General features: G+C 39.9%; 1 protein-coding gene across 1 annotated transcript in view; it reads right to left on the bottom strand.

Annotated features, from left to right (window-relative positions):
- The window catches only part of MINDY4B (MINDY family member 4B), a 52,192-nt gene that overhangs the window by 26,918 nt on the left and 11,579 nt on the right, over positions 1-13,695 (bottom strand). Inside the window, exons 5-9 of the mRNA XM_056808483.1 lie at positions 11,718-11,809; positions 8,756-8,942; positions 7,723-7,788; positions 3,414-3,484; positions 288-360 (exon numbers count right to left, since the gene is read on the bottom strand). Of these exons, the coding sequence (XP_056664461.1) occupies positions 288-360; positions 3,414-3,484; positions 7,723-7,788; positions 8,756-8,942; positions 11,718-11,809 (489 nt within the window). The remainder of the gene's footprint in view (positions 1-287; positions 361-3,413; positions 3,485-7,722; positions 7,789-8,755; positions 8,943-11,717; positions 11,810-13,695) is intronic.

Here is a 13,695-nt window from a genome sequence, read left to right as displayed (position 1 = left end):
CCCCAATGACCTGTAAAAACAGTTTCGCAGATTCTTAACACTTAGTTGAAATACAACAAATATTTGGTACACTTTACAAATGAGAAAGCATCGATTCCATCCATCCTGCTACCTCTGGGGCATTATGGTACCTATCTAAGCCCCCCCTTTCCTACCTCCTCATGACAGAGTCCTTGCCAACAGGGAGGCATTCTATTGAATAACTAAATCGAATCTCATTAGGAAATGAGAACAATTAGAAAGCTTTAAAGTAATAAGAACGAAGAAGCAAGCTCCTTTGAACTCACCTGCCCGCAAGTGAAATTCCCACCAGTTGGCTGCAATAGATGACTTGTGCTGATATCAAGGTCCCTCTGAAGCCTGTGAAATGAGATGGTCTATCAGGGGGGAATCTAAAATCAGAGCAAATGCATCTGGATCTCCCCTGACCCCCATACCTCCCATTGTTGCCCTATGAGATTTTTCCTCACTCATTTTTTGGTCCCTGGCTTTTTCCACTCACAGTATTCTCCCCCATCAACCTATCAAGTTCTTGGGTCAAGCTCCTCTGTAAGGCAGGTGATGATGGAGAAGTCAGTGATGCCATCTCTCCTGCTCCCGAAACTCTAGAGTACTCACTTTTCTTAAACAGCCCTTTAGGCTCACCAGTATATCCTCCTTTGGGTAAGCCTCAGAGGATTCTAGATTTAGACTCTGAAGGGACTTCAGAGGCTGGTCAGTCCAATCCCTTCATTTTACCACGGAGGTCTCTGAAGTGGAAGGATGTTGAATGAATTGCAGAAGTCACAAAGAAAGTGTCAGAGATGGGCTTGGGATTGAGAACTGGAACTGGAGTCAGAGAACTCCTCTGACTCCCAGAGCCTGTGCTCTGTGGCTAGCGAGGACCTCCTCAACCATCCAGATCCATTCCCTCGTTTTAGAGAGGAGGAAGCCAAAGTTTAGAAGCATTAAATGACTTCTCCAAGCCTACACAGGTAGAAAAGCAGGAGAGTTCAGATCCCAACCCACCAATCCTCTGGTACCCAACCCTGCATTCTTTCTGGGAGATGATAAATGCCTGTTGGACCTACCACAGCTGTTATGAGGCTCAAATGAGAATATATTATTTATATACACACACACGTGTATATTACATGTACACATACATGTATACATATATAGGCAGATAGTGTGTACATGCCATATATTCTGTTTATATTTATATACACATAAATATGTAGACATACATGTATAGGTATATATACCTATGTATATGTATATATATATAATGTTTTGTAAAAATTCAAAATGCAACAGAAAGTCAAATCATCTTGAACATTTTTAAAGTTAATTAAAGAAAGTAGTAAATCAATGTGACTTGGAGTCAGAAAGCCTTGGATTCCAATGATACCCCAGATACTTAAGAGCTGTGTGCCCACCTCTCAGACTGGCTGAGCCTCAGTTTCCTTTCCATCTACCTTGTAGGATGATATCAATGAGATGATATACGTAAACTTTAAGGTACTACATAAATACTACTTGCTATTATGATTTCTACTGTACTTTTCCACACAGGAAGCTAGGTGGTACAGTGGATAGAGCACACAAGCCTAGAGTCAGGAAGACCTGAATTCAAATCCAGCCTCAGATATTTTCACTGTGTGATCTTGGGCAAATCATTTAACCCTCTTTGCCTCAATTTCCTCCTCTGTAAAATGAACTGGAGAAGGAAATGACAAACCACTCCAGTATCTTTGCCAAGAAAACCCCAAATGGGATCACAAAGAGTCAAACATGACTGAACAACAATAATGACCATTCTGTAGGTCTTTTCAAGTATCTGTTTCAACTTCCCAATTGGCTTGTAAAGCCTTATAGGGCAGAAACTCTTTTATACTTCTAGTAACCCTCATAGCACCTACAATAATAAGAGAGATTAAATATTTCCTTTTGTGAATGAAAATACTGATATATTTGTAGACTTGTGAAAATCTACAAATGGTCGTAATTATGGTAAAATAAACTATTTTGTTTGTTGGTCTTCACACTTTAAGACAAAGCTGCTGTGTTACAATCACACATTCAGCCTTCTCTAATGCCCACAACTAACATTTTTGTAGCCCAAATACCCAGTCTAGTTCTTAACATGTGGTAGATGCTTTGTTTTTCTTGTGTTTTTACTACATGCCAAATTTGTTGATCTGTTCCCCCCTCCCTTTTTTATTTCTAAAAAGACTTAGAGATATAAAATTTACCTTAGGTACTGCTTCAGCTACATCCTATTGACATCTTATTGTTGTTATTATCTTTAATGAAATTATCTATTGTTTCCATGATTATTTTTTTAACACTAATCCTCTAGGATTAAGTTAGTCTCTAGTGATTTTTTCCCAACAGATAACAGACCAAAAAAGAAATGATGAATGTTGGTAGGAGTAGGAGAAAACAAATATTGTACTATGTTCGTTGACCTGTGAATAGGTCCAGCCATTTTAGAAAGCAATTTGGAATTATAAACAAAAAGTTCATGCCCTTTGTCCCATCTATATCATTGCTACTAGACCTATATTCCAAGGAGATCAGAGAAGAAGAAGAGGTCCTGTGTGTGCCAAAATATTTATAGCATTTCTTTTTGTGGTGGTAAAAAATCCCCAAACTCAACATCTGGAAACTAAGAGGTGCCTATCAACTGGGGAATAGTTGAACGAATTGTAGTAAATATTATTGTGCTGTACGAAATGATGAAAGGGATGGTTTCAGAGAAACCTCAGAAGACTTGAAGGAACTGATCCAGGTAGAAGTGAGTAGGAACAGAATAATTTATACTGTAACATCAATATATAAAAACAATTTTGAAGACTTATAGGACCTGATAAAGAGGATGATGATGACAATTGGGGGAACAACTTATACAATAACACAATAATATAAAAACAATTTTGAAAGTCTTAAGAACTCATGAATCCAGGGGACCGATGATGAAAAATGAAATTTACATTGTAACAGAAAGTTGATTAAGTTGGGGTGCAGAATGATGCACCCATATTTTTTGTCACTGCTAGTAAAAGAATTTGTTTTTCTTGACTGTGCTCATCTATGAAGAGGATCTTATATTTCTCTTTTTCCCCTAATGGGGTAGGGATTGAAGGGAGAGAAAATGTATTTCTTTTCATTTCCATTTTAAATTAATTTTTAAAAATTAATGAATGTCTATTGAATGAATGAATATGACCAGAGCTTCTGTAGAAATATCTGAGACATAGAAAAGGCTATTCTCTATGAGAGAAATCTGCATGATACATATTTTTTGATGTTTCTCAGGTAGAGATACAACATCTTTTCTAGTACAAGAATGAATTAATGTTATTAATGTTACTTGGCAAGAGACCCTATAGCACAGATCTGAGCAAAAGTTCTCCAATTCTAGATTTTACCTTTCAAATGTTCTAGAGAGGAGCAAACTGTAAAGAAATAAGATAACTCCATGTCTTCCTTCCCCTGTGAACTATTTGAGAAAAGAAAAGAAAACATATTATTTTTAAAGTTGCTCAAAGGAAATCTTTTATTTTAAACCTGAAACAAGAAAAGCTTTCTACAAGGTATCTCTATTTGAATGGCTTGCTGTCATGCCAAACTCAATGCAGTTGAAATTTAGGTCATCATTTAGATTCTGAAATGAGTTATGCTACTATGTGGATGGAGTTATAATCGCCCCACCACACTTAGCCCTGATACCCTTATCAGATGAGAATACACCTGATTGAATCATTCATAAGTGTGAATTGAGTGTGAAATAAGGCCAGAATATTTGAACTGCCGCTAAGTCTGTTCCTGTTGGTTGAGGGATTTGTAGTATTTGAACATCTAGTAGTTAATGGGGTGGAAGCTGCCTGCCCAAACCCCAATCTCCAAGAAGGAATTAGTTGGGAGGAAGGAGAGTGCGGTAGCCTGAGCCTGAGCCCCCAAAGACCAGAGAATTCAGGCTTTCTATTGGTGTCCTACCAGTTGATAATAGTCTCTGAATGAGGAATTGAGAATAACTAGACTCAATGAGGAAAGGCAGACGTGATGCTCCATAAGGAATTAAGCAGAAAAACTACACCATACCTGAGGAGGACGCCCACAAAATGATATATAGGACTTGTGAGTTATGTTCTTTGTCATATGTGCATTAACTTTAAGCCTACTTCCCCTGGATTCTGGATGTACTTGTGCGACAGTGTGTCACAGACTTGTTGGAAGTGGGGAAAGAGGTACTATACCACCATAGTAAATACCAGTTTCTAAAAGCTAATCAAGTCTGTCTAATTGAAATCAACTGGTAATTGATGGAAAATGCACCCTAGTAGAGGCTCATGAGCTGTAATATTAGAGAAAATATCTCCTATCTCCTCATGGCTGCTACCCTTAGACCTTTAAAGGAGACAAAATATAATTCCTTTGGAGACTTGTCCTGCTGGCTTGAGTGGAGGTCAGGAGAGAAAATCCATAGTAATTCTTCATTTCTGTTAATGACAACTGTCATTCTTCTGAACTTTGAGGTCTTTCCTCTTTATTCCACATATTCAGGGAGTCAGGAAGTCCTCTTGATCATTTTCCTTCCAAATACCTACTAGATTCCTCCTTCTTTCCCACTCTTGTTGCCATCATTGTAATCTAGGCTTCCATCTTCACAAATCTCAATTACTGAAATATCCCCTTCAAGTGACCTCTCTGACTTTAGTCTCTCCATGCTACAATCAGCTCAAACAGATGCCTTTAGCTTTCTTTTGTCTCATATCATATCACTAGTTTTTATCTTTTAAAAATATTTTTCTTTTGTTTTTTCTCAATTGCATGTACATTTTTAAAAAATTGTTTTTAATCAATCTTTGAATTCCAAATTCCTTTTCTCTCTTTGTCTCCTTATCCCTCTTTTAGAAGGCATGCACTTTGAAACAGATTATACTCATGCAGTTATGTAAAATATCAGATTAACTTTTAAAAATACTACTTTTACCATCTTATTCTTCTGCTTAAGAACCTTTGGTGAATCTCCCCTAAACCTGGAATTTAAGACTCATCAATTGAGTCCATCTTATTCCCAGGGTTCAGTATAGTGCTTGGCACAGTTCCCTAACACATTATATTTGTGGATGGATGGAGTCACAAATTAAAAAAATAATAGAACCCTCCACATGGGTTCATTTTCCATCATGATCTCTATACAGGTGAATGAAACCAGTGCCAAAACCATCTGGGAGAGCTCGAGATGGCCTGGGCTCTTCAGGTAGTTGCGATGACTCAAGTCAAGCTGGTTTTCCTTATTGTGATGCCCATGGCTTCTTTTGATCCCTGACATGAGACATGTTCATCCCAGACTCCATGCCTTTTCTCTTCCTTAAAATTAACTTCCAACTATTTTCTTCCACCAATACAAATCTGGTATTTCTTTCGAGGCCAACGTCTTCTCTACAAACCTTCCTTGACTATTAATATACACTATGATGTTCAATTAATCAAACAATTTAGCCCTTGACTATTTTGTATTGTTATTTCATTTTCTGTATCTTTATAGATTAACTGTCAAATTAGATAGTAAACTCCTGGAGGGAAGGCTCCTATTCCTTTCATCTGCTCTATAATCATCATCCCTTAAAGTCATCGGTCCTCTTTGAAAATGAAGGATGAGAGAGGCAGCTAGGTGGCTCAGTGGATTGAGATTGGAGGTCCTGGGTTCTAATGTGGCCTCAGACACTTCCTAGCCATGGGTTCCTGGGCGAGTCACTGAACCGATTGCCTAGTTCTTACTGCTCTTCTGCCTTTGAATTAATACAGAGTATTCATCTAAGACAGAAAGTAAAGGTTTAAAAAAAAAGAAAATGAAGGATGAACAGTAGCACCTAGAATGGTGTTGGAACAAAGTAAGGATTTAACAAATATAAATCGATGTGCTGTTGTGGAGGAAAAATGTCTCTCTGGGGAAGTATTTTTTCATAAAATTTAAAGTGACAACTTAATATTTTGCATAGGATTTTCCTGCATCATCATGCACATGGCATGAGCCAAATTATTGACTGGTGTGAAATGGCGGGGAGAATGGGCGATAGGTCCTTGGGTCCACCAGCCGGAGAATTCATCATTCTGCCTGAAAAAGCGGAGGAAGGCTTGTTAGAGATGTCAGGGTAACTTCAGAGAAAAGGGATGGGAGGAAAGAGGAATTTCTTAGACCTTGTCACTGCATACCAGGCAGATCTGTCTTTCCCTGACTATTCAACAAGCCATTCCTTCCTCTAGGACCAGTGCCATGTTTAGAAGTCAGATGGGCTCATGTGTGGTGATGATGCATCTGTTAAAACTTAGTGATAAGGGGGCAGGTGGCTCAGTGAATTGAGAAGCAAGCCTACAGACAGGGCTCAAATCCAGTCTCAGACACTCACTAGCTGGGTGACCCTGGGCAAGCCTTTCTCAGTTTCCTCAACTGTAAAATGGGCTAAAACTAGTAACTACCTTGCGTGGTCATGGTGGGGCTTAAATGAGAAGATATTTGTAAAGTGCTTACTTAGCTCAGTGTCCTGCTTAACAAATGTTTGTTCCTTTCCTCTCCATACCTTACAGGTTAGTTCATCAGATATCCCAGCTGCAACCTGACCCAACAGGACATTAAGGGAATACATGAGAGAGAAGTTTGTTAATGGGGGAAGTTTGGAGGTGTGGGAGGGGGGTTCCAGAGTACAATCTATCACCTCAAGAGAACAGTTCTGGGCAAGACACCAAAGTGAGAGGACACTGGGTGAGTAGGGGACAGTCGAAAGACAATGGCCCAGGACTTCCTTCAAAAGGGGTGATAGGGCTTCCCTTCCTTTCCCTAGAACTGGCCCCTCTGCCTTGTTTTCATGATCAGAGTTTTGATGGTTTAATTACGTTTCTGTAAATTGGTTCCCATTTTCACATCGCATAGTTAAACCTAATGTTCCCTCTCCTGAATATTTGGCTGGAATTCGTTCCTAATTGTGCTCTGATTATCAATTTCTTCTAAGCCCGAGGAAGCTGAAATTGCTCCTGCTAACTTTCTTCCTTTCCCAGTCCCTGATTCTTCTTCTTTCCATCTCCCCGCTGTCTTCTCAAAGCAACCTCATATTTGAACTTCTATTCTCTTGTATGAGAAACTGCCAGTGTGGACATGAAAGAGGGAAAAAAGGCAGGAGAAGTCCTGCAGGGAAGATGAGAATGGGAGAGGGAGTCATCCTTTTTTTTTATCCTTTCTTCCTGTCTTAATAACAACCTTAAGACAGATGAACAAAATTTAGGCAATTGAGGTTAAGTGACTTACCCAGTCACACAGCAAGGAAGTAAGTTATCTCAGTTCAGATTTGAATCCAGGTCTGGCACTCTATCCGCCTTGCCACCTAGAACATCCTTTCAGAGATAGGATGCCCAGAAATGACCTACCCAATGATATTTACATAATAAATCCTAGCCCAATAGGGGTCTCCAGGTTTGGGGGTTTTCCCCTAAGTACTCATTAAAACCTTGTCCCCAACTTCTACTACCCAAAGGAGAAGAGACCTTGGCCCAGTCTTCTTCAAGGAATTAGGCGGGGAGGGACCAGTTTTTCCTTTTCTTGACTTGTATTTCTTTCCCTGAGAAGCTCTCAGAACAACTTGGTACTTTGAATAAACTTCATCCAAAATGTACTTTACCAAAGAAATAAGACATTAATGAAAGCACAATTCCACACAAAGGAATCTTCTCTTCACTTACCCATTGTAAATGATCATAGATGAATTTCTTGGCATCTTCTTTCTCTGAAAACTCAAAGAGCTGGAGCTGTAACTCAGGAATAATTGATTAATATATTTAAAACAAGGAGAAAGTATCTAGTTTTTGCATGCTAATGCCCTGTTAACACATCGTAATGGTGAAAAAACATATGCATACGCATTGCAGCAGACTGTTTTGTTACCTGTTTGATGTGAGTGGCAGCCTGGTGGAATGGATGGAGGGCTTGCTTGGAGTCAAGCACCTGGGTTTAAGGCCCTCTTCTCATATATACTGCCTGTGTGATCATGGCTAAGTCATTTAACCTCTTAGTCCCTCCAAATAACTCTCTTGAGGCTTTAAATTGCTAGAGCTGAGGATGCTGTAGCATTGAGACGTCCCTGCCCAGATGAAATCACAGCATGGACCAAAAAATAATAAGATAATCAACAGTGCCTGATAGTATGTGCATAAGTGTTTGTTGAATGAATGAATAAATGAGTGAATAAAAACACATTGTAAAATGTGGTGGCTTAAATCCAAGAATTTGGCATTTCTTGTTTTTTGTTTAAAATAAATTTTGTTTTAGAATCAATACTGCATATTGATTCCAAGGCAGAAGAGCGGTAAGGGCTAGGCAATGGAGGTAAAGTGATTTGGCCAGGGTCACACAGCTGGGAAGTGTCTGAGGTCAGATTTGAACCCAGGACCTCCCATTTCTAGTCCTGGCTTGCATACCTTGTTGCTGTATTTTAACAAAAGTGAAACATAATTTTAGTAGGCATAGCTGTACTGTCTTTGAGACTGTAGTTACAGACTATAGCTAGGAAGAACGTGAGGTGCTCAGAGCTGATAACTGTGGCTCTCTAGTGAATCCAGAGAGCAGAAGTTTCTTGCAGGCTTGTTTCTTGTGGATGCTCCAGTCCCTCATCAGCAGCAGCCACCCACCTCCTGGAGCCATCTTAAACTCCATCTCCATGGCAAGGCCAATAGACATGGAGGCATCTTTGTTAGCCCCACTGGTGCTGATTTAGACATCGAAACTGTCCATACTCACTTGCTCAGTCAAGCCATCTGCTTCAAAGTCCCCCGTTGAGGGAAAACAAGTTTCTGATGTGATGACACAGATGATGACCTTTTGCCTTTCTCCTGCTGTCCACAGAGTGTCTGCCAGAGCTGCTGAGAGGGCCTCTCTCTGTTCTCCAAGGCTTGTTCTGCATAAACTGGAATGCATTTAAATCAAAAGGTGAAAAACATTCCAAGGAGTGCCCAAGAGTTCACTGGGTGGTAAGCGATGATTTCTTTGGGGCTGCTAGCTATTTTCCTGAAAAGAAAAGGGAGCCTTGAAAACTTCTGGAGTTGGAGCATTTCTCTCCACCTCCCCGATTATGTGCTTTCAATCCCTGAGAAGGGATACGTTCTCCTGGGAAATAGACAACAATTAATGGTTAAATGGGAAACTGTGGTAGGAGCACCAAAGACCCATCCTTATCCACAAGGCTTCGTGATTGGCTGAGAATGAGCCTGGGATTCCAACTTGCGTGAATGAATGGATGATGTCCAAGATGTCAGGCTCTGGACCAATCTCACATTGACTTGCTATTATAAGGAACTATTATCACTATTATTATATTATCATGATGCTTTGGGGTTAAATAACCCAGATGTCTTGCGATCCTAGGGGAATGATCACCAGTGAGGAAGACTGAAGAAGTCTGAGAACTTCTTGTGTGCAATTTTCAAAAAAAATTTAAACCCTCTCCTTCCGTCTTAGAATCATCAATGCTATGTATTGGTCCCAAGGCAGAAGAGTGGTAAGGGCTAGGCAATAGGGGTCAAGTGACTTACCCAGAGTCACACAGCTGGGAAGTGTCTGAGGTCACATTTGAACCCAGGACCTCCTGTCTCTAGGTTTGGCTCTCAATCCACTGAGCCATCTAGCTGTAGCCTTGTATTGCTTTCAAATAAAGTCACTGTGTTATTAGTTTGTTTGTTGTTTTTTTTTTTTTGGAGAGGGGATATGGAGTGACTATTTTTTCCCAAGTTTTGGAATTTTTTATTTAATTAATTTAAAACATTTTCCATGGTTACAATTAGTTTTATTTAAATAAAAAACTTTATTATGTATTTCTCCCAAGTGAGGATAATCAAACTAGTTTGTAAGCTCTTTGAGGTCAAGGACTATCTTTTGCCTTCTTTTGAATCTCCAGTGCTTAGTATAATGCCTGGCACATAGTAAGCACTTAATGAATATTTATTGAATTGAAAAAAAGGATAATCCAGGAGTGTGCTGGTAAAATTTTTAATAACCAGCTCTCTGAAAATCAAAAGTATTTATGATATACTAAAAAAACCCTTTTCTTCCATCTTGGACTCAATACTTTGTATTGGTTCCAAGGCAGAAAAGAATTAAGGGTTAGGTAAAGGGGGTTTAAGTGACTTGTCCAAGGTCACACAGCCAGGAAGTGTCAAGGTCATACCTCCTATCTCTAGACCTGGCTCTCAATCCACTGAGCCATCCAGGTATTCTCCCATGTCATACTTCTAAGCAACCTATATCATAAACATTTTTTCACCACTTTTTTACTTCTAGACAATCAACAAAATAAAAATTCAAGCTCTGACTTGTAATATTTGCTTATTTCTGAGGTGCAAATATGTTGAAATGTTAACAATCAGCCTGAGAGTCAGGTATGAGCTGTCTCCAGCACTCCCCTGTAGTAACCTACAAAGGTTTATCATATAAAAACAAAACATGGAGGCAGCTGGGTAGCTCAGTGGATTGAAAGCCAGGCCTAGAGATGAAAGGTCCTGGGTTCGAATGTGGCCTCAGACGCTTCCCAACTGTGTGACCCTGGGCAAGTCACTTAACCCCCATTGCCTAGCCCTTAGAACTCTTCTGCCTTGAAGCCAATACATAGTATTGTATCCAAGATGGAAGGTTAGGGTTAAAAATATATATATATATATATAAAAGACTTAAAAGGAAAAAAAAAGATATAGTGCACAGGTTAGTCAGAAGTTCCTCATCTTCATTTACTAACCAGTAGTCAGTGCGAGAGGCTGGGTGGAGGGTCCCTCCAGTGATGCCTCCATTCCTGTGAAGCCTTCCAGCACTGTTCTAAAAGTCTCCATCTTCCCGTCACTGCAGCCAGAAGTGAAGCTGTCATTTTCTGAACTTCCGTGGCACTGACTTCATCGTCACTTCTCACACAGACCGCCTGGAATGGCTGGTTATCTTTTCATGCAGATGCCTTTTTCTGCTCAACCTAATTGTAATCATGCTCCTGGAGGGGGGATCGGAGGCTTGCTGTGTGTCTGTGTGCCCCGGACGGCATGAAGCGCAGTGCCTGGTACTGAGAAGGCACTTGATAAATCACGGCGATGTGACTGATTGGCTGCTCTCCCGAAAGGGAAGCTAATTGGGACTGATTGACTAAGGGAATTCTTACCAAGGGCTATGGCCTGAAGGGAGCCGGATGAGTGACTGCGCTCATGGTTCATTTACAGAGCCGCCTGGGCTCCCCCAGCTCGGGGGCCCCGCTGTGGCCACACCACTGCTATTTAGTGGCATTTTGCGACATTCCGTCTCTCCCATCAGCCACAGGCAAAGGAGCACACCTGACATGGGAAAGGGCCACGCAGGCTTTTAATCTCAACCCACAGAGAGGATGCTCTGCAGCAGACCGTGAAGACGGTTCAAACTATTTACAAGAGGCAAAAGCTGGAAGGAATAAGACGACGAAATGGAATTCCTTTGCTTGAGAAAGAAACATGTCTTAGGAGAAGCGCATTCTTGACCTATGTTATAAAAAGATGAAGAAGGGCAAGAGGAAGTGAATGATGGCATTAGAGCATCCAGAGGTGAAGGAGAGGTGCCCATGGCTCCTAGGTGCCATATTCCACCCCATTCCTATACCTTGGCTTAAGTAAACATACTTGGGGTTCTCACCTGGGGAAATGGGAAGCATTCGCAGCCTTACTCTTTGTTTTCTTACCTGCAGAAGTCTCTGCCTTTTTCACTCCATGTAAATAAAAGGTATTTGAGGATGTGCACTTGCACAGCCATTTGGATTGCTCTGGATCCACCCTAAAGCGACAATAAGATAGCATCAGATCACCTAAGGATAGAAGCGGTGGCATTTATTTGTATGGGTGATGGGGAAAGGGGTGGGGAGAGACACAAAATAAAATCAGTCCTCTTTGCTATTATTACTTTTTAGCCTTGACCTATGATTTCTTTGGTTTGGACCTCCTGGTGTGGAAGCATCCTTCACCAGTGCAAATGGACTCCTTTCTTATTATTCAGAAATTTAGAGCAAAGGTTCTTAACCTTTTTTTGTGGGAGAGGGGCAGGAAATGGAAAACCTGAATGGGAAAAATATATAGGGAAAAAAATAAAACATCTCTAAAATTTAGATATCTGCTGTAAAATGTAAAGCACATTAAGATTTAGGTATTTAGAAATTAAGTGATGCCACGCTAATGATAGTTGTCATCATATAAAATTTCATATATATGTATATAATAAATTATATGCATATATAAAATAAAATTTTAAATATAATAAACATGGGAATTTGGGAGGAGTTTTGCAGAAGCCCATCTTAGATGACATGTGAAGATCATCAGACAACACAGAAAAGTTTATAAATTCAGAAATGCATAAAAATACATATAGTATTATGTAATATCAATATATTTTTATCTTTTAATACTATAAATGTACACGATTTATTTATTAAAGTTAAAATAAGTAAAAAGTTAAAGTTTGTGAAAAGAACGTGAAAGCCCATCCACACACACAAAGGCTAGAAATGTAGAGATAGCTTAACACTGACCTACATATAGCCTATGAAAAAATATTTGACCCAAATTTTACTATAAGGTATTGTAAACACCCCATAAACCAAAATGAAAAAAAATTCAGACTTCTCTGAAAGGAAGGGAGGGACAAAAATTTGTATGTCAATTTTCCAAATCAGTTTCATGAGGTCATTTTGTACCTGCAGTGTGGAAGGGCAACTTGCCTATCTGTCTGTCTGTCTGTCTATCTGTCTGTTTATCTCTGTCCATCTATCTGTCCATGTGTCTGTCTGTGCCTGTTTGTCTCTCTATCCATCTGTCTCTCTATCCATCTATCCATCTGTTTGTCCATCCATCCATCCATCCATCCATCCATCCATCCATCCATCCGTCTGTCTGTCATCTATCTGTCTATATCTGTCTATCTGGCTATCTATCTCAAAGTGATAAAAATCATGGCCTGTTGGAGCTCAAGAGGGTCTTGGAGATGATCTTGTCCACTCATTCAATTTATAGATAGAGAAGAATTTGTTGGTTATCTCTTATACTATCCATAAGTTATGACAAATGATATGAATTTTAATGGTGAAAAGAAGAAAAAAAACCCCTACAGATGGAGTCCAGATCCTCCACTGTAGCCTAATTCTTCAAACCAGATAAAGCCTCCAATTCCCCTGAACTGTCATAGTAATTGAGAGCCAGAAGGGGAGCTTAGCTTTCCTCTAGTCCCGCTTCTTTATTTTGTAAGCGAGAAATCTGGGACCTGCATAGGTGATTGACCCTCCAGAGACAGGCCTGGAACCCTGGTTCCCAGCTTCCCCTCTTTACTTCATCACTCTGTCTCTAGGGGGACAGAAAAAGAATATAAATGATTATTCTTCTGGTTGTCTTTGCCTCTCTTGTTGAGAAATGAAATTCAAGTTTTCCAAGCAGAATTCAAAATCTTTTTCATTCATCCCAGCCTGGGAATAAAGAGGAGCTGATCTGAAATCATCCCTATTCAAACTCTAGAAGTTCCTTCCATCCTCCAGGATCAATATGAAACTCTCTCTTTGGCATTCAGGATCCAGGTCTAGTTTTCTGTTCTTCTTATACCTTACTCTGCTCCATGTACTCTACACATTTTTCCTGGCCGTTGCCCATGTCTAGAATGTTCTCTCTCCTCCTTTG

Source organism: Monodelphis domestica, chromosome 8 (assembly GCF_027887165.1).
Source record: "Monodelphis domestica isolate mMonDom1 chromosome 8, mMonDom1.pri, whole genome shotgun sequence".
Lineage (NCBI taxonomy): Eukaryota > Metazoa > Chordata > Mammalia > Didelphimorphia > Didelphidae > Monodelphis > Monodelphis domestica.
This window is presented reverse-complemented; position numbering and strand designations above follow the sequence as displayed.